The sequence below is a fragment of the Malaclemys terrapin genome, chromosome 8, assembly GCF_027887155.1.
Source record: "Malaclemys terrapin pileata isolate rMalTer1 chromosome 8, rMalTer1.hap1, whole genome shotgun sequence".
NCBI lineage: Eukaryota > Metazoa > Chordata > Testudines > Emydidae > Malaclemys > Malaclemys terrapin.
In genome coordinates this window covers 6,806,519-6,833,828 of record NC_071512.1, presented here as the reverse complement: position 1 = coordinate 6,833,828, position 27,310 = coordinate 6,806,519, and the positions used below count along the sequence as shown (strand labels likewise).

Sequence of the window (27,310 nt, the reverse complement as noted above, 5' to 3'; positions counted from 1 at the left end):
CCAGAGCTCCCTGGACCCAGTAGGAAGACTCCATTGGTTTCATTGGAGCAGGCCCTAATAGTGCTGGTGCCACCAAAAAGGGACTCGGCTCCCTTGCCATAATGGGGGTGCTCGCACGTGCGCACGGGCTGGGAAGACTTTAAATGTTCTCCCGGCTTCAGCAGTGCGCTCTCTTGAGCTGCTCATGGACTGATCTCCTTGAGCCCGGAGGTCTGTGGATTTCCTGGAGCCGCTCGACCTTTCCCCGTCCACCTCAAACGTATCCACCTCGTGGGTCTTCCTTTTTTCTCCTTCTCTCTGGCAAGCAATTTGTACCGTTTGAATTCGCCCCACTGCCTGCCCCTTTGATTCCTGCACTTTGAAATGCAAACCTGCCTTTCAATGCAAATGCTCCGAGAGGTTGGCCCAATAAAAGCCTTTCGTCAGGGAGGTGCCTTTGCGAAGTGGGAGAAAGCTGCCCAAGAAGTTCAGGTGAACAGCTTATCAGGAAGGAGTGGGAGCGGAGTTACGGGGAGCTCAGGCCAAGCCTACAGAGCGGCAGAGGCACATTATGCGCGCAGGGCCATCCGGGGATGATGTATGTGGGCTATCTTTTGGATAAGGACACTAACATGTACCCTAACCCGGTCAGGCACCCCAGCCTGAACCTCAATCCCCAGAACTACGTGCCTGCGCCCCCTCAATATTCGGATTTTGCCAGCTACCACCACGTGCCAGGGATTAACAGTGACCCACACCATGGGCAACCTGCGGGCGCCTGGGGCTCGCCATACACACCCACCAAGGAGGACTGGCATTCGTACGGGCCTGGAGCCGCTTCTTCCGTCGCTAACCCGGGGCAGCTTGGATTCAGCCCCACCGATTTTAATCCAATTCAGCCTCCAGGCTCTGGACTCCTACCTCCACCCATCAACAGCTCAGTGGCCCAGCTCTCCCCCAATGCGCAAAGGCGCACCCCCTATGAGTGGATGAGGCGCAGCGTTCCAACCAGCAGCAGCAGTGGTAAGGAACCCCCCCACACTTTCTTACCTCCCCCCCGCCTCTTACCTCCCCACCTCTTTGCTTAGGTCGTAGCTGGGGCGCAACCCTGCACCCCAACAATGCCAGGAAGGGAGGGCAGCATTCGGCATGGGGGAAGCTGAGTTTTCAATTGCGCATTACCCTACCGAGCTCCGGCCAATGACACCTTAGCGTGCCAGGGTATTTCGGAGAGCGCAGGGGTTGTAAATTACGTTTATATGTATTTGCACACGGTTCATATCGGTGGTTTTGTCCGTCTGAACTTCGGGGGATCTCTGAGACTTTGCTTGCAACGCCTCAGCTTCCCGGGGGGCCTTTAACAAGCGTTTCCCCAGAGCTGGCCGATATGGGCCCTGTGCCAACGCGCATTTCCCCCTGCCCAGTAAAGCTGCATAAAACTGCTTTGTCCTCGCTTTGTGCTAGTGACAGTCCCAACAGGTCAATATCGCCATCCCCAGTGAGGCAGCTAAGGGGAAACCTATTGCATCTATTGCAAAAACCTCTCTCGTCAACCCCCGGCCCCGCCTGGACTGGAATCCAACGAGTTTGGAGAGTTTAGCTCCAAATTCAGGTGACACCATTCTGTTAAACACCCAGGGCCTGGTCCACGGCCCAATGGGCCTCGGAGACGGGCCGATTCAGGGCGCAATTTTCCAGGGCCTGCGTGTTTTACCCATTTCTCGTCAAACCAGCAATGAAATGCTGGTGCTAGGCCGGCTTTTCCCAGCCTGGGAAGCTCTTCTCTGAGGGCCCCAATCCTCTTGAGTACGGGGTGTGCAGGGGATGCAGGATCAGCTCCAGACAGCGCACTTCCCCTCCTTTCCTCTGTTATTGGGAGCCAGGGGTTATCAACTGGCGAGCTTCGAGCTCAGGCGGCCCAGCGGCTTCTAGTTTTGTCATTTCGGGAGTAGTTAAGAAATGCCAAGAGCTCATCCCTCCCACAGGCTGGGTGCCCCTCCCAAGGCCTCCGGGGACAGGGCAGGGGCTGGAGAGCTGGGAGCGCACATCCCCAAGAGAAATGGCAGGAGGGAAGAGAGTTTCTGATCGTTCAGAGCCTTTCTGGGGGAGATCCCGGACAGAGCCCAGCAAGTCCCTGGGGTGACCTGCTCTGAGTTTAGACAGCGCTCCCCCCACCTGTGTGTGGGTGAGGTGAGGGCTGGAGAGCTGAGGGGTTGTGCGAGTGTGTTTGTGAGAAAGGGTGTGTGTGGGAGGTGCGTGTAGGGGGTGTAAGGGTGGGGGTTGTGTGTGAGACAGCGGTGTGTGTAGGGATTGTGGGCTTTTGTGTGTGAAGGGAGGTTTGTGTGAGGTGTGCAGGGGTGTGTGTGTCCAGCTCCCCCTTCCAGACTTGCTGTCCCCGACCCAGTCTGGGCTGCGCCCCGGGCCCCGCGGCTCACGGTTCGAGGCGGCCCCTCGCTGCCTCTCCCGCAGCTCCGGGCCGCAGCTGAACTGCTGACCCCTTGGAGGCTGGGGGCCGGCGGGGGGAGGTGGAAGTCTCTCCCCAGGCAAACCCAAATGAACACGCTCCGCGCCCGCCCGGCTGCCCAGTTCAAAGGCAGCGCGGTTGTTTAAGGCAGGGGGGCTGGAAGCGGGGGCAGCCCACATTTACAAGCGCTGCCCTTTGTCATGCAGATCCGGAGTGACTCCGGGTTGCAGGAAAGCGCGGGGCGCCCAGCAGCCCCATTGTCCTCGGCCTTTGTCGCCCCTGCTCTGGGGCTGGCGGGGCGCTTTGATGTTCCAAGCCGAGCCGAGGGGTCGGTGCGGGGCAGGGCCTCGCCCCAGAGACATCTCCCCGCTCCCCCCACCCGGCCCTAGGCTGCGAAGGGGACTGGCCCGGCCAGCTCCTGCCGGCCTACCTCCCCAGCCTGCGGCACGGGGGCCTTCTCCCACCTCCATCACCAACCCGGGAGGGTTCTGGCACGAGTGGGAAATCCAGGCTGGAAAGGGGCAGGGTGTGAGTGGCTTGGACCCCCGCCTGGCTGCTCCGCAAGTCCAGCCTGGCTTGGGTTTTATCCTCCTCTGCTCTGCCTTTGGGTCAAATCCTGCTCCCCAGATCCCAGAGCCCAATTGCAGTTAGGTGGGCGGCTTCAGTGGACATGGGGAAAGCCAGATTTGACCTGGAAGGCCACCAGCTACATTTCACTGCCCCTCAGGTTGGGATTATCATCATCAGGTGTGAGGACCCCAAAGCCCCAAGGATGCAACAGTATCAGACTCAAAGGGGACTCCTATTAAAAAATATGTATCAGAGGAGCAGGTCCTACTGGCATTGGCTTCACAGGAATCTACTCAGAGTGAGCTATGGACCAGATCTGGTAAATTTCCCCATGTAGACCAGCCCATCACTTAAATTGCCCTTACGAGGGGTCCAGTTCTGTCTTCCTTACTTCTTCTTTCCTCTGGCTGGTGTAGAGCAGCATCTACAATTTCCCCGGAAGTTGATCAAGCCATATGGCTTCATCAGGGTATGTTCGATGGTCTGTGGCGGGGAGTCACACTCGCGCGCTGGGGAATCCTTGATTTTCCATTTGTGCATTAGATGTCTGCATCTACCATGGTTGGTTTGGATCTGGTTCAGAGTTGAAGATGACAGTGGAAGGTCGAATCCAGGAACCTTACTAGACTGAGTACTGCCTTATTTACTCCTCGAGTAGTAATACAGCTGGGACGCATTGTGGGCTTTCAAATTCTCCTGGGGCTTGTAGCTCAGTAAGGGACTATCAACATTAGCAAAAGGGGAAGATCTGTATTTGTATCCACATCTGATCCACGGCCCACAGATATCTGCATCTGGCTAGAGAGTGAATATCTGTGGATTTGTAGGGCTGTACAGATCTGGGCCAGAACAGACAGCTTGTGGCCTGATCCTGCTCTATAGAAATCAGTTGGAATTGTGCCCTTTATTGCAGTGGGAGAAAGATCAAGCTGTGTATAAATTCTACATATCTGAGTACAGATTTTTAGGATGCCTCCCCCCCCCTCTTACCACCCAGTACTGGGTTTTGGTGATATTAAAAATCTTCATTTACACACTAATAATAGAATCTGCACCAATTTGGGAGCACATAGACATATCACTGGAATCATTCTTCTGCTAGTCTTTTTAAAATGGTCTTCACTGAATGTTTTGATAGGGCCAAATGGGTAATACAGAAGCTGAGAGAGCAGTAAATGCCAGACAAATTAAAAACTAATTTAAAAATGGACAAAAAAATTAGAGCACTTTGAAAACTTTGGGTTTAGACAGAAATGGTATTGCATCCCGAAATAGTGGCAGTTAGTGTCATATTAGCATGGCGTGGCCCCTGACTTTGAATACGACACAGTACAGAATAAATACCTCAGCAAGGGAAGATTCTGATTCAGAAGTTGCTTCTGGTAATCGGTGCACAGCTTTAGTTTCAAAACTCCCCAGCACTCAGCTGCAATCATCCATCTCTGTGAGAGCGGCTGGGGATTGCATTTGAAAATCAGACCAATAATGTCCAGTCGAGCCGGTGATCAGCACCCACAAATTCCCGTTAACTTCCATCCAATTGTCCCGGGTTAAAATTCAGGTACCAAACACTTCATAGTCAAGAGACTTTTGGAGGTGTCCTTTTGAAAAGGGATTTTTTACAAATCATATGAATCTGAGTGCTTTTACCAACTTGGAAATATGTCCCTGCTAGAATGTGATCCACCAGCAATGAAGATCTTTTTCGTTCATCTATCCAGATGCCATGGGGGTGGGGGTGCTATAAGAACTTAAATAAAATAGAAGCCAAAATGAGACATGCTCCGTGTCTCACTTTGGCTGTGATCTAAATACTGCACTTCCTATTTTATGACAACAACCCCCTCCGACATGTTTGAGTGGTCTGGAGAGAGTAATGATCTAGCGGATAGAGAGAACTCTGCACTGCCATGCAGGAGGCCTGAGGCCAAGGGAAATGGGGCTGTCATGAGGGATAGCCTCAGTCTCTGCTGGAATGAGAAGCGGACAGATATGGCAATGGTGGGTTCTCATCTGCCACCAAGGTCCAGTTGTTGAGCTGTGTTGTCATCTCTTGCTGCTGTCTTCACCCCAAAATTGTACTGCTTTAACAGTAGCTCCAGTGTAATCACACTCCAGTGTAATTATTTCAGTAAAAAGTCACACTCCTAACTGAAATAGTTATACTGATACAAAACCTATATGTAGACCAGGTCAGATGCCCTCTCCCTCCTTACAGCAGGATGGGTGCGGCTGTCAATGAGTTGGATGAAGCAGTAGCCCAGGATATAGGAATGGTGGCTCTTTCTCCCGAGTGACCGGCTTGGTAGAGGAAGGTCTCAACTCCGGGCAAGGTCGTGGGGTGGGGTGTGGTGTTCTCTTATGAGACCCTCTCTGCTTTGTGTGGACACTAAAGATCTGATGGCATTTCTCGGGGAATGGCATTTGCTCAGATATCTTTGGCCAAAAATGTCCCACCCCCTTAGCGGTGTTGTACGGGGCAAGTGTTGCTTGTGCATTTCTGCCCCAGAGGTGGTTGCATTTCAGTGGTGCTCTAAGTACATAGTTTGAGAAACACTTTGAGATTAAAGGCACTGCAACAACAATAATTGATTACACAATAGGACTCCTAATTGAATTAATTGTATGTATAATATTCATTGACTAGAGCAGAGCACATGGGAATTCTTTGTAGTATTCTGTGCCCAGTTTTGCAGCTTGTTGCCCTCCCACTGGGCTCTGCATGGGCACATTCAGCAAACAGCAGATCTGAGGCCTTGGAGAGGACAGGTGATGAGTGAATCATGATATTACTATCTGGGTGGATGACTCCAGAGCCCCAGCTCCCAGGGCAGGAATTTATTCCTGTTCTGATTAGTGCTCCCTGAGATCCTGGAATTATCAAAACTCCATTATCCATTATCCTCCATTATCAAAAGAGAAGCCGGCTGCACGTGGTCATTTTGGGCTCTCAGGTCAGCCCTTAGAGGAGAAACTTGGGAGGGGCAAATGTTTGAAACAATTGATAAAGGGAGAAAGAAACCAACAAACATCTTCTCTGGGTGAACCTTGTTTAATAATTTTACACCCAGGAGTGGAATTAAGATAAAATGGGGCTTGAAAGTGCCTCTGATTGAGTTAAATGACAATTGGATTGATTGAATTGTGAAAAATATCATGAGTTGCTCAGTTCATATCTCTTAGATTAAATACACACCAAAGGCCAAATAAAGTAGCCATTGTCTCCTTCAATGCATATTAGGAAATGCCCCTCCCCAGCCCCCAGTCAATGTCTAAAATCAGGAGGGTGTAAAAGAAGCTCTGCGTCTGCCCAGGGCATCGTTGGCTTCTAATGACAAGCCCACTCTTGCAGTCCTTACCTAGGGAAGTCAGTCCTACAGGCCTCACACAAGATAAATTCCCAGCAAAGTCAATGGGCATTTCCCCCGGGAAAGAGCTGCCGAATCAGACAATATCTACTAGTACCAGTTCATTTTGTTCGAAAATTGGCTTAGAATTCCTGTCCCTCTCCTCCATGCACAAGCACTCCACATACGGGATTTTTTTGCCTGAGTAAGGACAGCAGGATTCTTAGTAAGAAGCTGCCGTTTCATCCTGCAGGGAGATCTTGGGTGAAATCCCCACCAAAATCAATAGCAAAACTCCCATTGACGTCAATCGGTTAGAATTGCACCCCTTAGATTTTGTTTATATACCCCAGCTTCCAGTGGGATTTGTGTATGCAGAGCGTTTGTAGAATCAGGTCCTTCATATCCAATGGAAATAAAATATTAAGGTCTTTCCTGGGACATTCTTTTTTAAAAAAGCCAAATGCTTCAGAAACTTTCTTTATTAAGACAAAAAGTAATCAGCCTAGAGGCAGGTTTGGCACAGATAAGGGAGAAATGCTTAAATGAACTGTTTTATTGCAATCAATAAACTGGACATTAATCAGCCTGGATTGATTAACTACCCACCTTGCTGCAAAAGAAATAGGAAATTGATACCACAACGTTTTTGCTATAAATATCAACAGTTTCATTATGAGTGCTATAAATCATAATACTTTAGAAGGTTATAAATTACACCTTCCTCTCTGTCACTCCTTGAATAAACAGCTACTAGTCTAGCTTGAAAGCTGTTGGAAAAGAGTTTTTCCTAGGTAATAAGATACTGGGATAACATCAAACTTTATGTGGGAGTAAGGGGTGTAAATCCAGTAGAGAGGGCCAAAGCCCAGGGAACCAATGGAAAGTCTCTAGTTGAGTCATTCAATGAGCTTTGGACAGGCCTTACATAAGGGAACATTTTATATCGTTATTGCTAACTATTTACATGTTCTCCTCCAATTGAACTATCAAACTATTTGGGGGGAGGTCCTAGCTGTCTATACAGTGCAAGAGAATTGAGAGACTTCAGGGAAAGGGAAATCGTTGTATTTGGTTTAGCAAACAAATATTCAAAAGAATTGAACACATCATTCCTAACAAATTCTTTGTCGAATGTCACCGCTTTTTTCTGTTCATAAAATGTTCACAAGCAGAGTGTGAAAGTCTCGTGCTTGCTCATGGTTCAGTTATTTGCAAACCTCCTTGTGAATTTCACCTCACTCTAGAAACAGCTTAGGAAGGGCTTGCTGAAAATGTTTCAGATCTGAACTTCGAAATTCACCTGACACTGGTTAGTTACATAAAGTGCATGGTATGGATTCTGTTCTAGGAGTTGTGTAACTTGTGATCATGGTGTGAATTTGAAATGTTGCAGCTGATTGTACAATTAAAACTTCACTTTTTGGTGCATCCCTGAGTGTAAAAAATGTGCTTTTTGCAAACCTTCATGTTAGTTTGAGCGCTTGAATGCTGGTGGAAAGCAAATGTTAAACTTGCTGCAAGCGCGGTCAAATCAAAATGTATCTAGAGTTCAAACAAGTATTCTCAGAACTTTCCCCATGCTATTTGCTCAGCTCTGGTATTAACCCCAAAATCTTGAAGGGAAAAAATTCCTAACTACTGAGATGTGGTGGAAAGTTTTGCTTTGGAAATGCTGCCGCAGAGCACGTCTCAGGGATGGCGCTTTTGCAGCCATTCCCAATGTCTTCTTGAATAGGGAAATTTTCTCATCTGAGGAGGTCAGTATATTTCACTCAGCCTGCTAAATTGTGTGGGGGGGGGGGGAGGGGGCGTTTTCAGTAAATGATGCACCATTGTTAAAGTCCTTAACACAATTAACTCCCCCTCCATACACACTATGTACCCACACGCATGCACGTACACACCCAAACCACCCCCGCCACCCTTAAATTATTAACTCAGGGATTTGTTGAGCAGCTAGTCGCCTGTCCAAGGTACAGACTTTTCAAACTTTCTTAGAATTGACTTTCCTTGAACAAAAAAGGGCTTCCCTTGAACATTAAAGATACCTACGTGACAGGCCAGGCCAGATAATACCCTGAGATTAGTGAAGGGACACTTAAAACCTCTGGCCAACGGAGGAGGCTTCTTATGGGGGAACCTTCAAGGATGCCCACCTTCCCGCTCTGTCAACACTGTGCTTTCATGGTGATAAGGGAGCCCGATTCTGCTCCCACACCAGATTACACTGGGGTCACTCCGTGAACTGGAAGTGGAGTTGCTCCTGATTTATAAGCCCCAGGAGAATCAGGCCCTCTTTGGACAGTTTGACTGTGGCGCAGAGACTGGGAGCTGAAAAGAAGTTGAGAAAAGAGCAGAAAACGCTGTCAAGATGGGCTAGTATCTTCAGGGACTGGCTACAGCTGCTTTGTGGGCACTGCTTCTTCTGACACAGGGGGCAAAATCCGGAGAGGTGCTGGATTACGGTAGGCTGGGGCCATAGGCCCACGCTTCATTAGCCAGGGTGTGGAGAACCATGAGAAACTGATACACAATACACCCACCCTCCAGCTAATCTGTTTGTTGCTTCAGCTCTACTTTCCCACATATGACATTACACAGCAGGTACGGTTGATTAGAGGCTTAGCAGTGTACTAATGAAAAGCCGGGCGAGCAATCGGAAGCATCTGCCAGGTGCCAAAACCAATGCTGAATTCTGAGGAATTGGAAGGGGAGAGACGAGTCGGCGGGAAATACGTGGCCTAGGTCTGCTTGTGATGTCGTCCTAACGGTTAATCCACCTACGTTTCAGAGAGAGCACCATTTTCAGCGCATTTCCCCTCAAATAGGGGGGTGTGGTGATGGTTAGGGATGAGTGACGTAGAAAACTGTAGCTGTTCTTCCATCTCCTTGGCTGAATCCTGATTTTCTTTGTGGATTGTATTGAAAAGTGCTGGCTTTGGTTTGCAATTCTCACAAGTTCTTGATCCTGTGAGACACCTCTAATGTTATGGTGAGAGTCATGAGGGACTGGGTTTTTCTCTGTTTAACTTGTAACTAAGCCTGGCTTTGGAGCACTGTGGGGGCCTTTGACAACCACTTTCTGATAGGCACAAACCTGGGGAAATAATTCATATTTCTGGAAGCGCTTTTTCCCCCACTCAGAGAAAAGCCATCACATCAACTACAATTTTGTAAATAATTTCAGAGGGGTCGCCGTGTTAGTCTGGATCTGTAAAAAGCAACAGAGAGTCCTGTGGCACCTTTAAGACTAACAGATGTATTGGAGCATAAGCTTTCGTGGGTGAATGCCCGCTTCATCGGATGCATCACCCACAAAAGCTTATGCTCCAATACATCTATTAGTCTTAAAGGTGCCACAGGACCCTCTGTTGCTTTTTGTACATAATAGTTGACTGTAGCCGGTCTTCTGTGAATAGTTAGCACTGGAGATGTAATGGTTAATTGTGACTGGTCCGATAAGATGAGTCACATGGCATTACTTCTCTTTCTCTGACTAGAAGAATACTGTGCTTTACTCCTGGGAGCATTCTGCACCAAAAAATTCAAAATTCTGCAAATTTTATTTGTCAACCTAACACTACATAATCACACCAGTTTCAATTATTTTGGTAATTTATTTCAAAATACCTGTCAGCAAGTATCTCTGAAACTATAGAGAGACACAAAAAAATTCCCGCTGGAGTAGAGCATTAAAGAAACCCCTATGACAACCCAGTTCCTGTTTCTCTGCTCCCTTACCCCCCCAGAGCCCAGCCGGGGGGCCAGATACCCAAACCCCCTCCCCCTCAGAGCCCAGCCACAGCCCCCCACCCCACCCCCCCGCTCCTCCTCAGAGCCCAGGGATCCAGAGGGAGAAACAGCCTGATACTCAGTCCCAGGTCAGGGCAGGCTGGGAACTGCAGCTACCAGGAACCCTCTAGCTCCCACTCCCTCCCACCAGCAGTGTCTTCTATGTGCGAGCTGGGCTGTGCTGGGGCATTTCTGTGGGGGAAAGGAAATTCTGCAAACACAACATTCATTTCTGCAAAATTCCGCGTTGCGCAGTGGCACAGAATTCCCCCGGGAGTAATACTCGTGCATATGAAATGAAAGTTTGTTTGCAATGAAAACGCCCACATGTGACGCTGGAATTTTCCCATTCAGTGGACGTGCAAGTTCTGCTGGAACAAGTAAAACGCTGGCTGCTGGACACTTGGCACTGGAGGGGTTTTCTTAGTATTCCTACACCTGCTGTTGGCCACCTCTATGACCTGACATCTCCTTCCCTTCAGAAAGATAGATTACACCCCTAGTGTTTCATCCACCATCTATATTTTTTGCTACTCCACTTCCTGTGGTGGGAGGCTGAGAAAGGGGTATGAGAGGGCTTGTCAAAACCCAGCCTGTTGATTCACAGCCAGGTCAGTGTCCTTCAACTATCGTGCGTTTGGTTGTCTTCCTCCCCCACCCTGTAGAAGCTATCATGAGCTCCTGTCTGAAGTCAACGAAATACAAGGGCGACAAAGGAGGGTGGGTAGAAATAGGGAAGGCAGGTACTACTGGGGCTCACAGGTTCTCAGATGGAGGCTGTTGTATCAACCTTTCTTTTCCCGTAGACAAAGTGGGTTTAGTGATGGTGGAATGTGCTGGTTTGATTGTCCTGAGGGACTGATGGCCGCTCTTTAGCCAGGGAACGCTTAGCTCCATGGGTAGCAGCTTCCCCGTGCAACCTCATTAGCAAATTAGATAATGTGCCTAAAGGGTGTGGCATTCTTCTGATGGGAAGCTCTGTATCAGTGCAAAGCGTTATGATCATTGTGCTTCTGTAATGACGTGCAGACCGGGTCCCATGTCCTCCTGCACCGTTCCTGGCCTCTTCGGGGACACTGTGAACTAGGAGGCAATTACCATTATTTCTATCTGTGATGGGAGCCCTTTTGCGGTGAGAACTGGACTGGGAGCGTCAATCATTTCGCATAAGGTTACTGAGCAGCCTTCTTGCAGGAGATGAGGGAAAAAACCCACAGGTTGCTCCTATTCCAAACCACAAAAGAGACATCAATTAAAGTTGGAGCCAGTGCAGGCGGGAGCAGCCAGCACAGGGTTTGGAGTCCGTCGTGTCTGACATCCAGTTCTGACTCTGCCACTGATTTGCGGTGTAGCTTTGGGCAAGTCCCTTTGCCTCCCTGCCTCAGTTTCCCCATCCATAAAACAGGGAGGATAATAGGTACTTAGCTACTTCACAGGGGTGGTGAGAGGTGTAATTAGTCGACGTTTGTGCCATGATTGTATTTGGACACATATGGATTTTCATCATTAAAAAAATGAAAACAAAAATGGCAGCTAGATGCTATGGAAAGGGATAGATGAGAGAGAGAGAAGATCCTTATGGGGACAGACAGACAGATGGACAGACGTTCCACACTCTCTCAGTCTCTTCATTGCTAGTGCAGGGTGAGGGGCAGAGAAGGCAGCATTAGGAAGAGATGGACCCAGACACCCCACACATCCAACACAGGGCGTTGTCCCCACTGCCGAGTGGACGGCCCTTCTCAGCCAGCTGGCCTGGCTCACGCTTGCTTGCTACAGGTTCTGTTTAGTTTTGGATGGTTCTGAATTTTGACTCCTGAGGCTCAGAGAGGGACTAGTCTATTATTATGTTATTCATACGGTTTAGGGAGACCTACAGTCTTCGTTTTAGTTTGAACTGTGGATGAGTGAAGCCACATGCGCAGAGCTGAGCAGCAATGCTACACGCTGAGGCGTAAATGGCTGGACTCGGGGCTCTGTGCTCCTGACCACATCCACCAGCTGGCATTTCTCCAGGTCACTCTCCCCCACTGGAGTTTCCAGTGTTAATTACTTTGGTTTAATAACTGCCAACCCCAGTCCCCTCACTGTGCTCTCCCCTGTGAGAGGGTCCCCGCTAGGGGCTGTCAATGAGCATATAATCCTGACCCTTCAGAACCAGAAACACGAGCCTCTACCATTTGAGCTAAAGGAGTAACTCCATTAGCTGGTAGCAGTAGTAGGCTCTTGTCCTCTACGTGGAGCAGCCACTGTATAGGGACACAACACAACCTGCTCCAATCTGTGTCTCTTTCTATCACTGTGCTCATGAGTCCATCACCATCATAAAATTGTACGGTTCTCCTGTCCTCTCTGCATGCAGTTGTGCTGCTCCTGCTGCTGTGGTGTATGCCGAATGCCTGTTATCCACCTGCCAACACCATGGTGCCCGCCTCTTAGCCATTCCCATTTGCTGCATCAGCTGTGCCCTACTCCCCCAGGGCTGGCTGGATCTCTGGGAACTCTCTCTTGAAGGAAACAGCCACCTCTTATAAATAAATACAAGTCTCACTCCTCCTCTGCTTTCTGCCTGCTCCTCCAGTGTTGCTTCTGCCTTCACACCCTGGCCCGTCACTCTTTAATGCAGAATATTCCCAAATATTTCCTGAACCTCCCGTTCCTAACATCACCCTAATCTGAACATCCTTATATTTGCCCATTCCTTCGAGTTCAGGCCGAACACCTTGGATCATTCTGTTCTTTGCACAATCAATTCAATGCCAAAGTAGTCTTTTGGGTGCCTAGTCTCATGGGCTCCTCACTGAGGACGGTCTTGAAGCAGGAAGAGGAGGTCAGTCCTGGGGAGAAAGGTTTGACTACTGCTGCCTCTCTGGGCACGAGCAAGTGGGATCCTCCATTCGCCTTGACTTCACTGAAGGCCAAACTCTGCTTTCTAGCCCCAACAGTGACTTCGGACTTCCTAATTTATTTGCTGGCCTCATGCAGGCTGCTCTAGTCCAGGGTATGGAATAGAGGAAGCAGGAAGAAGTTTTTATTTCCCCTTTCTTCCCCTGCTAGGCGGGAGCGACAAAGCGTGCCTTGACTGGGGCTGCATGAGCCACAGCGGATGGATGGAGACCCAGCTCCTAGATCCAGCCGCAGCCAATCCCAGTCCAATGGGAGATGGCGAGAGAGGTGCATTCTGATGAGACGTGGTATAATGGGACATGCTGTGCGTTGGAGCGGAGGCCGGAGTTCCCTTCCTTGTCTCAGAGCGAGTGCGATCTCAGACAGAGCCCACGAGGCCTTATCTGTGAGAAGGCAGTGTAGCAGGTGGATGCTGGGTGCAGCTCAGAATCTGGACCCAACCTCCCGTTCCCCCCCACCCCATGTGTGCGAGTGGGTGTGTGTCTGCAGTGCACACGCTCAGAAGTGAGTCCCTTTTGGTTTGCACAGCACATTAAAGCTGCTCCCTTATCTTATCGTGGCTAAGGTGAGGGCTATTAGAGTTATATATTAACAAAGATAATGATGCCCTCTCCCCACACAGACATTGGCCCTTTCTTGATCCTGGTGCTGAAATCCTTCCCACTGGCCTCCTGAACGGCTCCTTGCGGCGGGTCATTCACCTGCCATTATTGTGACAGGACAGAGAAAGAATAAAAACAAGCCGGCCTGACTTGGCTGGAGATTGTTGAGCGGGGGCGATAACGCTTTAAAAAATTCAAGCAGCCAATTAAGGGCTCCAGGCCTGAGGAGGCCCGTGGCCGGGCTGTCAGGAGAGGCTGGCTTCATTCAAGAATAGGGGGGAGTTGGAAAGCAAAGGTGGCGAGTGAGAATATGATGTCAGGGAGTGGGAGCGAATTCATGCTGATCCTCTCAGGCACCCGAGGCCAGGTTCCATGGCACACAACTGGGTCTGCATGAGAGCTCCCCAAAAGACAGCTCTCAATTGGCTCCAGCTCCCAGTGTGGAGGCCTTGGTGCCACCCTCAGATCTTGTCGGAGGGCGGGGAGCGAAGAGAAGGGTGGCTGTAGGCAACACTGCAGGTGGCTCTGTAAACTTCCTTAGCTGGCACATGCCCACTTCTTAATGGCACGGTGGAAAGTGCTCATGGAGACCTCGGTTGTGGCTTCTGGGCTGTTCATTAAAGCCCATCCTCCCTGCTGCTGTGGCACCTGATGGGGCCCGGGGCACTGGAGCCCTTACACGGGACCTTCCTCTGGAGAACAGGAGCACCGTGCTGTCAGTTTAAACAGCTGAGGATGAAGCATCAGCACTGGGATTCCGGGGAGCTGTGTTTTAATTTAAGATTCCGCGTCTGGGGAGGGTGGGGGGCATCCATACGCCACACACGAGCCTTGCAGGCTTGCATCATGCGGGCATGATTCTTACACTTAGCCTGGGATGGCCCAGCATAGTGGGCTTGTGCAAGATCCCGGAAGCTCTGACCAAACGTAGTCATGCTGCGCTGTGTGCTGGGTAGCTAGGCGAGTTGCTTAGTGGGGAAGGAAGTCACAGGCTGAGTCGTCATTCTGCAGAGGCTGTTGCAACTCTGAGGCTGCCGCACAGTGAGTGGCACAAGGCGAGATCGTACGAGGAGGAGAGATCTGCAGAGCTGCGCCGTTTATCCTCTAGTGCTGCTCCTTCCCAACCTTCTTGTGCCCTGCCCCACCCCACTCACTACTGTGCCTTGCAGGGCAGTGGAAATGCAGAGATGCCTTCTCTACCATGCTAGGGGAGCACGCCCTTTGTGTGTCCCGGGCCCACCCTGGAGCAATGTGATGGAATGCCCTGCCAGGGGAGCTTCTGCAGCCATGACGGAGGGGACTGGATTTGCCCCTAAGGGTTTAAATGAAGCTTACACAGTGTGGAAGGACTCTCTGCTCAGGTGTGTGTGTGGGGGTGGGTGCCACACCTTCAGAGGGACACAGATGAGGGTAGATGGCGATGCAGCACCAGAGTGCATACATTAAGTCCTCCATCTTCACCGCTGTGAGCTTGGGGTGGAAATAAAAGTCCAGTTTTATAGCTATGGTCTTTCCAAACAGAGCAAAGCTGTGTTGAGGTGAAATCTCTGGTGGCCTAAGGATTTTGCACAGCGAGTGGCTTTCGGCCCCAGCCACCAATGATTTAATTCGCTCCGATGAACGGAGCGAGCACATCATTCATCTCTCAAACGAGTCGCTTTCTGTTGCAAATAAGAGCTTGACACCAGAAATGCCTGGCTGAAGCCCTCTCTCTTTCTACACCCACCACCGAGGGGGTGTCTACACCATGTTTTAAAACCCGCGGCAGCGAGTCTTGCGCTAGGACCCTAAAAACAGCTGTGTAGACGTTTGGGCTCGGGTCCTGAGGTGAGTTTGGCAGCAGTGTCTGCGCTGCTGTTATGGACAAAAAGCATTGTAAAGATAGAGTTACGTTTGCAACTCTGCATTTGCATTCAAAGGTAGTTGAATTATTCATTGCAAGTACTATTTTGGTCTTTTCTTCTGCCTCTAAATCTGCCACAATCCACTTTAGAATTCAGCAGATGTATTTGCATTTGACCATTAGTTGGGCTGAATTACTGTCAGTCTTTGGGTTGAATGTGCAACCTTTGCTACTTTATTTAGCTTGTAAGCACCACATGGGAGGACCTGTCTCCTCTGTCTTCTAGGCCCTAACATAATAAACAAGGTTAATGATGTTTGTGGTGAGTGATTGGTCACTCAAGTCACATGGTATTGTTTCATCTGCCTGATTAGATGACTGAAACATTTGAAACCGAGAGGAGAATTAATTAATGAGACCTGGTGAACAGCAAATAACAGTGAATGACTAATTTCCCGCAGGGACTTTCGGTTGAATAATAATTCCTGGTAAAATTCATGGAACATTCAGGATTCACCCACCATCTCATTTCTTGACTTTCAAACATTTATTTTTAATCTTATTTCCTCTCTTCCCAATGGTTCCCCCCACCCCATCCACACACAGCCTTGTTCTAGTAGTGATATTTTAAATAAATAGCTATCTGGCATGTTCATTTGAAACCAAAATTGATGCCTTAACGTTTTTTGTTTGGAAATTTCCATACTTGTTGAGTGGTTCAAAATGAACCCCTTAATGCGAGAAAACTTGTAGGAATTGTTACAGTCGGGGCAAAGCGAGTGAAAGGTCAGATTCTCATGGAGCTTCTATATGCTTTGCATGAGTAGAAGCCCTGGTTTCACCTCAGTGATCATGAGGAGTTTATAACTTCTTCAGGACTCCTTGTGTTTATAAATTCTTGGGCTTGTAAACCCGGCAGTGCTTATAAACTTGGAAGGAGTCCTTCCATAATTTAACTCTGCAAGAATTAATGCAGAGCTTATAATCTACGCCGAGGACCCTGAAGAATTAATGGATGGTATTTATAAATTTCAGGACCAAGGGTGCCTGCACAGGTAATGTCAGGTTGCACCTACACAGCTTGTAACTTTAGAGACTGGAGTAATTAGGATCACTTTGTGCACAGACTCTGCCTGCAGGAGTTGTTAGAGGCACAGAATTCCTCTTGGAACTTATCGCCGTTGCAGAGAATACATGGAGCAATGGCTCCCAAGATGTTCCATTTTCCTGTGGCTTAGCTAATAGCTTTTCAATAATCCACTTGGCATAGTTTAATACATATCTGTGCACTAGTTCTCTCTGGCATCTAGTGACTGCAACACTTTTAGAGTTCTTAGCTCAAAACTTTTATCAGTAGTTTTTGAAGTCACATCTCGCATACACAGCTGGTGTGATCCACCTCACAATTGCAAAAAACCTTGCCAAAAATCCCCTTAGGTAGGAGAATATAGATGCACATTTCAGATGGAAAGGGCCTATATTCTGTGGAAGTTAGAGGGGGGGGGGAATCAGATTTATAATGCAAATTGTCTTACAACAGTAAACATAGATATTTGCTATGGTGGGTCCATAATATAATAAGGTCCCGCTTCTCAACCTTGTGTTTGTCTCGCTCTATATTTGCCCATGTGTTACACACACAAACACAAATCTCTCTTTTTCACAATGACACCTACTTACTCTCACACTGAAACACATTTCTCAAGTGGTCACCAGGTTGTTGGGTCTTGCTAGCTCTGACAAGGAATTGGGGTAGGGCGCTGGAACTAGAGGTGCTGGCTTGAAGTAATAATAGCAACCGAGTGCGTGGTTTCCATCACATACAGCATTTAGAGTTTTGTTCAGTGGCTTTCAGTATAAAATCACTATAAAAATCATCCCAGCACCCAATTGAGGTGCTCTCTTCTGAGCAGGTGTGACGTGGGCCAGTCTTATTACCTTGCTTCCCTTCTACTGGCAAGGGATGAACGTGATGATTAAATTATGTCTTTTTTGCTATGTGTGACTTAGTGGCTAATGCCCAGTTCTAAGGGTTTCGGGTTCTATTCCTGGCGGTGTTGCAGACTAGCTGCGCTCTTACCCACCACACCAAGTTGTTGGAAGTCTTAGAATCATAGAATATCAGGGTTGGAAGGGACCTCAGGAGATCATCTAGTCTAATCCCCTGCTCGAAGCAGGACCAATCCCCAATTAAATCATCCAACAGATTTTTGCCCCATATCCCTAAATGGCCCCCTCAAGGATTGAACTCACAACTCTGGGTTTAGCAGGCCAATGCTCAAATCACGGAGCTATCCCTCCCCTTAATTGCTGCTTGTCAATTGCTCTGAGATCCTCTAATGTAAGGCTGCATAGATATGCACATTATTATTTAGATGAAAGGTGCTATATGAAATCCAACTCTTGTTCTGTCCCCACAGGGGCTCATACGAACCCATGCTCCCACATGCCCACATGTGTACCTCTGAACACACACTGACACAGGGATGAGCAACCATTGCTGAGTGCACAAACACATGCTCGGCCTGTTAGTCGAGGACACGCACTTCAATGGCCTTCTCAGCAGAGGCCTAGAGAGAGGACACAAAAGCCTCGGTGAGGGGTACAGTGATGGAAATCCTGCTTCCACTTGAAAAGGAGAGCGACCGCTTTTGTAGTTGGGGGTCCTCAGGTCACGTCCCAGCAGGATCAGCTGTCTCCCAGCACATGCACCCAGATGCAGGCACATCCCCGGGTTCACACATGCGCTCACACAGATGCACATATTGACACACGCTTACACTCGTGCCTTTGGCTTGGTGGCGAACTGGAAGCAGGAAGTAAACTGGCCTGGGCTTGGTTACTCATTAGAAAAGCAGCTGCTTTTTGCCTGGACGCTCATACGCCACCTGTTGTGGTGGCTGCCGTTTCCCCCTCTTATCGCCAGTGGGCTGATCCCTCGTAAATCACTCAGCGGGGCGACCCTGCCCTCAACATCTCTCCTGAGGACTCTTCCCTCTGGGGTCATGTGCCATGGGGCAGGGCAAGCCCCAGAGCCGCCACCCTCCGATGATGCTCACCCTTGTTTCCTCCTCTTTCCATGAAAGAACCCGTTTAAAAAAATCCCCGTCTAGTTGAGATGGGGAAGGTATGGAAGAGACACACCTGAGGCCTCCCGGAATGAGAGGACAAACCAGCTGGGTAGGGCTGAAGGGGGGCATCGCGGTTTCCACTCCAGCGGTTCCTTCTCTGGTGTACTCTGCAGAGACCTCGGGCCCTCCCATCCCAAACCCTCCATGGGGCGGCAAAGGAAGCAGGAGAGGCTGAAAGGGGCAACTCGGTGGCTGGAACCTGCTGGGCAAAGCATTCCAAGTGCACAGGGAGACCCGACTGGGGCGAGGGGCTTAGCTTCATGCTCCCACCGTCAAACACGGGTACAAACAACACCAAGCCTCGGGAAGGTGAGGTGGTGTAATAACACCCAGCCCCACCCTTACTAGGAAGAGCCTTTCCATTGCCATTTGGTGCCTTCCACCTGAGGGTGAGGCCTACAGCACACAATGCCCAGGCTGCTGTTAACAAATTAAAAAAGGACAGAATCACCCGCACTCCTATTTTTTTATCCTCAGAAATGGGCTTGCTTATCCTTTAGGGGAAGGTTTTGAGGGAGGGACCAGTTAATATTTTATCTGCCTGGGTTTGCTGGCCAGGCATCGGCTGCAAGGTACTCAGATACACAGTGATGGGCATAAGGTCCCACTTTCTTCCTTTGTAGTGTGTACGTCCTCCTCTGGGCCCTGCTCCCCCTTTGCTTTCTTCTTTTTGTGGGTTACCCTCCTGCGCGCAAGGAGCTGACCGATGGCCAGAAAAGGCCAAGTGCCAGTCCTGAAGCATTTATGACATGGAGACATTTGAAATTCCCAAACTGATGCAAAATGAGCACCTCACAGTGGAACCTTTTCAGTCCCTTGCCACTGGCTTTGCATTTTGCTCATTGAGTCCGTGGGATTGTCCCTGCCCTCTGCGTGCAAATCTGGCACCTTTTTCACGACTGCTTCCATTGCTGCTGCTGCTAATTCGCCAGCTTCGGGCCAGGTTAAATTCCCTTTGGCCAAAAGGAATTTGGCCAATTCTTCTTTGGTTGCTGGTATTAATAATAAGAGAAATCAGTCTGTCCCACAGCAGATCTCTAGGACATTTCCACGTGAGCAATGGATGTTGACCTTTTTGACCGGCGTTCAGATACCACGGTGTTGGGCATAGTAAATAGACTTGCAGCCAAGCAGGCTGTATGTTTGTATTTCTAGCTCTCCGAAGATGGTGTTGCAGACTGGGCAAATACCAGGCCCCCAAAGGGTCAGGGGACAGTGGGCACAGGGACGTGAGGAGCAGGGCCTGAGTAGTGCCGTGGAAAGGCTCCAGAAGCAATTCAAGCTTCTCCTCCACTATCCGCCAATGGGGCCCAGTCTTCTCCTGGAGGAACTCCTCCTGGGTGAGTGGACAGGCCCGTCTCCATGCCCGTGAGAATACCACGCTGCCCATGCTTCGTGGTGGCGTTGATACCTGTCCACCAGGCACCATTTATTTCACCTAGGGCAGCTCTGCAACATTTGGGACACCTAGAATTGTCTGACAATATAACAATATGTTATTGTCATGCTGAGGATCCCGAGCTGCAAGTGGCTCTTTAATGTGTCTCCTGCAGCTGTTTGCAGCACATGATATTAAAACACCAGGTCATTTAATTATTAGCCAATCTCAGTTATTAACCAATCAGGATGCTTCTACTGTGTTATACTAAACATTTCCCCTGGCATACTGCTTACATGTGAATCGATAGGACTCTAGGAAACGGGACAGTGAATTCACACGACTGTGGCTCTTTGGGGTAACGTTGAGTGCTAATTTGGCTCCTGAATCACTCTGAGGATCCCTGCTCTAGAGCAAGGCAACGTTAGTGTCTTGGGCTAGATGTGAACCAGAGAACTTGAAGTGAAAGGCTTTGTATCCCGTTACCTTGTCCTGCTCTGTAGGAATGGATGTTTGTATCCAGGCCTGGACTTTCCACAGCAGCGGTATACACAGCATCGTACGTAGCTCCCAGAGTCCTTTTCACTATGCCAGTCTTACCAAGCGTGACCGATGGTCATCACCATAGAGGGATGGAGTCAACAAGCCATACAAGAATCTTCCAGTATCAGAAGAAAGAGACATTTGTTTTATTAAAGAAGGATAAAGACAAACAAAACTAAAGCAAATAACTCCCCTCTTTAGAGATTCCAGTGAGCTTCTCACATCCCTTATCATGCCCTTTTCCCCCTGGCCAGGTCCCCTGTCCCAGGACGGGATGCTAGAAAGCACTACATTTTCTTTATGCCACTCACAGATGTGCAGAGGGAATCTTCAGAAGGGCAGTATCTGCTTTGTGCCATGCAGGGGTGTCCTCCTGATTAAACTGATCCAAGAAAAGTATCTGGTAGCTGTTTGTGGGGGACTGGTTGTGATGATTTATGTAATCTATTGCTGACACTTTTCTTAGTTTGGAATGGCTTCATGTTTCCTTTCACTGCTACAGTGTTACACTGACACTCCAACAACATATTTAATACACTCACATGCTTTTCCAAATTAAAAAAGAGGGAGGTGACAATATACTGTCCTCTGAATGGAAAAGGCTTTCCATGCTTTGGCCCCACCAATCACCATGCAGCATGAGCTGTCTCGAACATAGACCTGCCCTCTCTTACTCCAGATTTACACCAGTGCAACTGAGCAGATTTTGGCCCATTGCCTTCTTGAATTTTGGAAATCTCTTTGTTATTGCTGTGTCAAGCTCTGGGGAACCTCTGTAGGTCAAAAATTACATGGCCAAACCCTGTTTTCAGTGACACTGATGTAAATCCGGAGCAATTCAATTGAATTTCATTGAGCTGCTCTGCATTTGCACCCACTGTTCCCTGGTACAGCTCCAGTCTCTTTGGCAAAAGTTTAGGAAAAGACAGGCATCTACATCTGTTGTCCTGTGTTTTCCAAGAAGACAAATGGACTGATTCCCAGGCAGGAGGATGTTGAATATGCAGCTGAAAACACCATCATGGCCCGCCTGCCATTTTGGAACAGAATTTATTGATTTCTGGATATGAAACAAATTTTCATGGCTGTGTTTGTTGCCTTCCCTCTTGGGTATTTGGTAGTGAAAATCACGACATTCTTACTAGTAAACTTGATGATGTGGGTATATCCAGTTCTTCCTTAAAACGTCTTGAAAGAAAGGACCTCTGGCCACTAATCCAGGGATGTAAGAAGTGAGATGGTGGGACCATCAAAGGCCTACATTGTATCTATTTGCTGTATTTCTGACTCACTGCTTGTCTGTACACAAGGACGCGGTTGTGCATGACTCATTTGTCTTCAGGCAGCCCCGTGGTATTGCGGAGCTGAATGTTCGGCTGCAGTTAGACTTCTGTTTGGTAGCAATGTGGATTGCTCAGCAGACATTTGTATTTAATGCTAACCAAGCCAATAGGCTACATTTTGGACCCTTAGAATTGTCGGACAAAACCTTTGTGGATCAGCAAAATGGATGACCGACCTCTGGTCTTTGACGCATACATCCCATTATCCTGTTGTGTGGTTAGAGTTAGGTCTTACTTTGCAAAATCCCACAGGATCTCCTAGACAGAGCCCTCTCTCTTACTGTATATTTTCATTAACCCTTTATCTTTTGGTTTGCATATTATCCCTAAATATTTGTCCCACACTGAATGAGCTAATGCAGGAGACCTGTGTATCATCTTTTACTTTTATTTTTTCATTTAGGAGAAAATAGTTATACAGAGGGATTAAATTACTTATGGCTGGGGCTGAAAAGCAATGTGTGGGGTCCAGTTGTGGAGTTTGGGGTCTGGGGGCTCCATCTCTGCTTTGTCTTTTATTATTAATCATCATCATCATTTCTAGTATATAGACTCTAGATATTTTAGACATCATTCTATTACTGCCTAGCAGCCATCTCTAAAGAAAATCAATTTTCACGTAACATGCTTGCCATGTGATGGATCCGAAGAACAGTTCAGTTTCCTTTCCAGTGTTATATGTGAAATGTATCGACACATTCACATCAAATCCGCTGCTTACAAAGAGCCCTATTGAACTCCTGATTGAAACCAAGGGGCCCAACGGAGTAACAGAAAAAAATGTTTGTGAACAAATGCAGAGATTCACAACAAATATCCCCAAAGAACAGATTTAACTCACTCAACGAACAAACAAGTATCTTGCCCTACGCTTTGTCTAACTAAACACTGGTCAAAGGTAGACAGCTAAGCTGCACCTGCAAAATATGCCCTTGCATCTGCTTTGTGCACAAAACCCACATCTGCAGCCACAACTTAGGGGCTGACCTTTGAAAAAGCGGCACTGCCCTGTCCCAACGGCAGTGACACACGTGTGTTCATAGCATATTTCACTATTCCTTCGGGGCCATGGTGAGCAATTCAGGGCTTCCTTCCATCCTTAGGTACACTGCCTGCTGGGGTCACTCGCTAGAAGTCCCGGGTAGGTATCCAGGAACAGAGCTTGAACCTTAGGTTTCTTTGCCTGCAGATGCAGGAGTGGCCCTAGCCCTTTTGCCAGCCAGGATGGAAAACGTTTTCGCCCCCGCCTCAGCAGTGGAGGGGGAAAAATCAAACAAACCCACTCCGACTGGCCAAGCAATGGGACAAAACCAGGTCGGTCAATGCAGCAGAGAAAGGGGGGGAAGTCAAGGGGCACAGGAACATGTTGCCCCTGGAAGTTGGCACCCAGAAACCACCCTGCTCGCCCACCCCTCAAACTGGCCCTGAACCGCTAGCCGTACACTCATTGGGGCTACTGCTGTGACATAGCTGCTGTTCCCATCTGCAACGCTGCTGCTATTCCCTGGGGAAAATCTTTAGCTCTGCTGGTATCTTTTCTTTTCTTTCCCTGTTATTAGTTCTTGAGCGGGTTGCAGAAGTGCCTGGAGGCCCAACCAAATGCAGGGCCCCATTGTGCAGGGCGCTGTACAGACACATAGCGAGAAACAGCCCTGGCCCTGAAGCTCTTACCATCTCTGTAGACAAGACTGACAAAGGGTGGGAGGGGAAACCCAGGCCTGGAGCGGGGAAAGATGACTTGCCCAAGGGCACACAGCAGGTCAGTGGAAGAGAGAAGAACAGAGTGCGGGTCTCCTGATTCCCAGTCTACTGCCCCATCCCCTAGACTCCTCTACGCTTTCCCTCCCCGGCTTCTAGTGTATGCATCTTAAAACGATCAAACCTGACGTTCTTCCAATAGGTTGGGTTTGGAGTTTTATGGCCAAGGGACTTTGGTTTCCTCTGCATTCTCAGGCTTCATTTAAAGCCAGTTCATTCTACATTTCCTAGCCAGTGTCCATCGTTGCCTTCCAACACCTGCCTCTGGCGCTCTGTCTCTCTCTGGTGCCATAACGTTTGTCTCGTCTCTTCCTCGGGTGCAATTAGATACAGCACAGCTTCCTCCTCAGTCTACGGTGTCATTTCTCTCTTGGCCGCCCCAGCCAGCTCTCTTCTTCCAGCGATGGCTTGCCAGCGGGTAGGAGTCTGTGGGGCTCTCTGGTGGAATGACTTGGGCAATTGCTGGGCAGAGTATTTCAGCATCCCTTCCGAAAAGGCTTGATGTCTCCCCTACCCTCTGGTTATCAGGGCATTGCAGTGGTACCAAGCGATCCAGGCCATGGCATTGTGGCTAGCTGGCAGGTCATTGGGAACTACGCCGGGGGTAATGCCCTCACATGCATCCCTTGCCATCTGGAACTCCGAGGCTCCCCCCCATGGTCCTCTCTGTTGTCTCCACTAGGCAAGACCAGAACAAAAGACAAGTACCGGGTGGTGTATACGGACCACCAGCGCCTGGAGCTGGAGAAAGAGTTCCACTACAGCCGCTACATCACCATCCGGCGGAAAGCGGAGCTGGCGGCAACGCTCGGGCTCACCGAACGGCAGGTCAGTGCTGAGCTAGTCACGACTCAGTGGGCCGGGCTGGACCCCGAGGGGGGGTATTCTCCCTCTTGCCCCATCAGCAACAGTCAATGGGAGGAGGATGGGTAACAATCCAACCACTGCCAGTGGCAAAGGGCTCCTCCAGCCAGCCCCATCCCTGGCAGCTGAGACGGGGCGGAAGCGGACAGGCGGGGAGACGTGGTGCCTGCGTTGTCCCGGGGTATGTCCCGTGAGGCTGGCAGCCTTGGATATTAGGCTAACTGCACCCATTGAAGTCAGCAGTAAAACTCCCGAGTGCACAGTTCGGCCAATGCGGAGAGCTTTTGAAACCCCCGCCCCACTCCTAGGGTGACCCTATAAAACAGCAGAGGGAGCTGGGAAAGCTGTAGGGGAAATGAGAAAGCTACAGAGGAGACGGGAAGCGAGGTTAGGAATCAGGGGCGCTCTGAGGGGGTGGGCGGCTCGGGTTCGGGCACAGGCCCAAAGCGGCAAGGCGGCTCATAAAACGAAGACTTCCCCGCCAACCCCCACACCACGGCTCCTTGTTCCTTCCGACCTAGGGTGACCATATGTCCCACTTTGGCTGGGACAATCCCTTTGTTAAGCCCTGTCCTGGCCGTCCCAACTTTTTGTCAAAAAAGCGGGGTGTGGAGGAGCGTGCCAGGGGGAGGTGGGGTGGAGAGTGGCGATGCCAGTCCCACATGGGGTGGGAGGGAGGGGCTCAGGCTAGCCCTGTGCAGTGTCCCATATGGTCACCCCTGGCGCCCCCTGTAGCAAAGTCGCTCCATCCTGTGTGTGCCCGAGGGACAATAGTGAAGACAGAAAAACTAACCCGGCCCAGGACTGACTCCTTTCACTGACTCCCTCCAACCCTCCCATCCCCATTACCTCACACGCTCTTTCCCTCCCAAATGCTCGCTCCTCCTCTGTCCCTGGCCTCACTCACTGCCATATTTCATACTGCTTCTCTCCTGCTGCTCCTTTCCCTGTTTCTCTCCCCCTCCCCATGCCTGTCCGTCTCTCTCCTCTCGTCTCCACAGGTGAAAATCTGGTTCCAGAACCGGCGAGCCAAGGAGAGGAAGGTGAACAAGAAGAAGATGCAGCAGCAGACGCAACCCACAAGCACCACCACTCCCACCCCGCCGGCCGTTGGCACCCCGGGTCCCATCGGCGGCATCTGCAGCAGCACCACCAACCTGGTCTCCTCTTCCCCAATGACTATCAAAGAAGAATTCATGCCTTAAGACCAGCAGATAGCAAGACACAGCTAGATGTGCCGTGCGGCGGAGTGGAAGCAGGTGGGGAGCTCTGGAGGCTTCACAAAGACATGATGCTGTAAGGGCTGAGCCTACGAAGCCACTTCCTCTCTATCTGGAGGATATTTTTGATGGCCGATGACCCCTCTGTGGCGGTGTCATGGACTCAGTTCTATGTATAAAAACAATAGGTTAGTTACGGTTACTCTGTGGTAGGAAAGAAACACTGATCGGGCCTCAAATATTTATAATCAAATGCAAGAGGGGGCATTTGGGGGATGGGAGGAGACAATGGGGCCTAGGAAATGTCAGTGGCAGGAGGGGAATAGGTTGGGCTCCTGGCTGCAGGTTCAGGAGACTGGTCAGGAATGACTTCCCCTCGGCACATCAGGCGGAATGGGGCTATTCAAACAAGACTGGACTAAACACTAGATCACTGAACTGCCTGAAACAAGCTTCTGAATCAGTCTCTGGCATCCCCCACATCCATCCAGGGGCAGAAGGGAGAGAAGCAGTTGAAGCTGTTCTGTAGGGGTGAGGAGCACACAGGAGACAGGACTGAAGAGATTAGCCAGGAGAAGACACTCAGCTGGTGCCTGGTGGGGGAACAGAAGTGGGGAGGCGACATGGGGACAAGCTAGGAAGTTTCTCTGGAGCAAGTGCGTTTTTGTAAGCCTGAGGCATCAAAGTGGGAGGTGGAGTAAGCACCGTTCCAGGAAAGGTGGTTGTTTTAAACTGGGTGAATTTGGTCCTCCTTTAAACAACAGGCTCTTAGTACTGGGCTAGGAGCGGGAACTCCACTAACATACCTTTGTCCTCATCTGTAGCACCCACTGTTGTAGTCCCAGGCTCCCTACACACAGCTCTGCCCATGCTATTCCAGTCCTGCATGTCTTCTGAACAGCTGACAACTGGGTTCAGGTGCATAGGGATTGATTGGTAAAGTGGCCAAACGTCCAGCAGGAGCCAGGCCGAGACCACCCGCCCACCTTCGGCCACATTTATTTTATTGGGCTCCAAGCCAAAGGCTGAAGCGGGTTCCAGAGGTGACAGTTCAGCTCCTAAACCCACTAGGCAACAGAGTCATCCCGCCCTTCCACGGCGCCTCAAGAATAATTCTCCATGTGGAATGCGAATGGCAAGAAATAACCTGGGTTTGGGGTGAGCCAGGGAGGAAGGGTGACTGCAGGTACTGCCAGAGCTAGCTCATTCTTGACTTAAGAGGTCTTTAAATGCTGAGAGATTTCCGCATCTGGTCTGCAGATGTGTCCTTCCGTAAGAGCAGTCTGAACTGTAAGGAGAACAAGCTGCGCATAAGAGTATTTGTAGCGGTGTTGGGGTTTAATATCTGGGCAGCATAACCTAGTGAGGCTGGCGGGGAGGAGGGGATCTGAGATTCGTGTGACCAAGCAAATTCAGAATGGGGTTATTACAAAGGTGGTGCAAGGCTGGGATTGACCATCCTGGCCAGGTGTGGTGCAATGACACTCTCCACAATACTCTGTGAGTTTCCTGCTGGTCATGCTGGTTCCATTGGGCACCTCTTATTGCCCATATTGGTCCTAGTCG

At 49.6% G+C, this 27,310-nt stretch overlaps 1 protein-coding gene across 1 annotated transcript; it reads left to right on the top strand.

Moving 5' to 3' along the window:
• Window positions 1-572: 572 nt before the first annotated feature.
• On the top strand, window positions 573-25,744 carry CDX1 (caudal type homeobox 1). Its single transcript, XM_054038317.1, has 3 exons — window positions 573-1,002; window positions 24,343-24,488; window positions 25,526-25,744. The coding sequence occupies exons 1-3, from the start codon at window positions 573-575 to the stop codon at window positions 25,727-25,729; spliced, it is 780 nt and encodes a 259-aa protein (XP_053894292.1). The 3' UTR covers window positions 25,730-25,744.
• The last annotated feature ends 1,566 nt before the right edge of the window (window positions 25,745-27,310 follow it).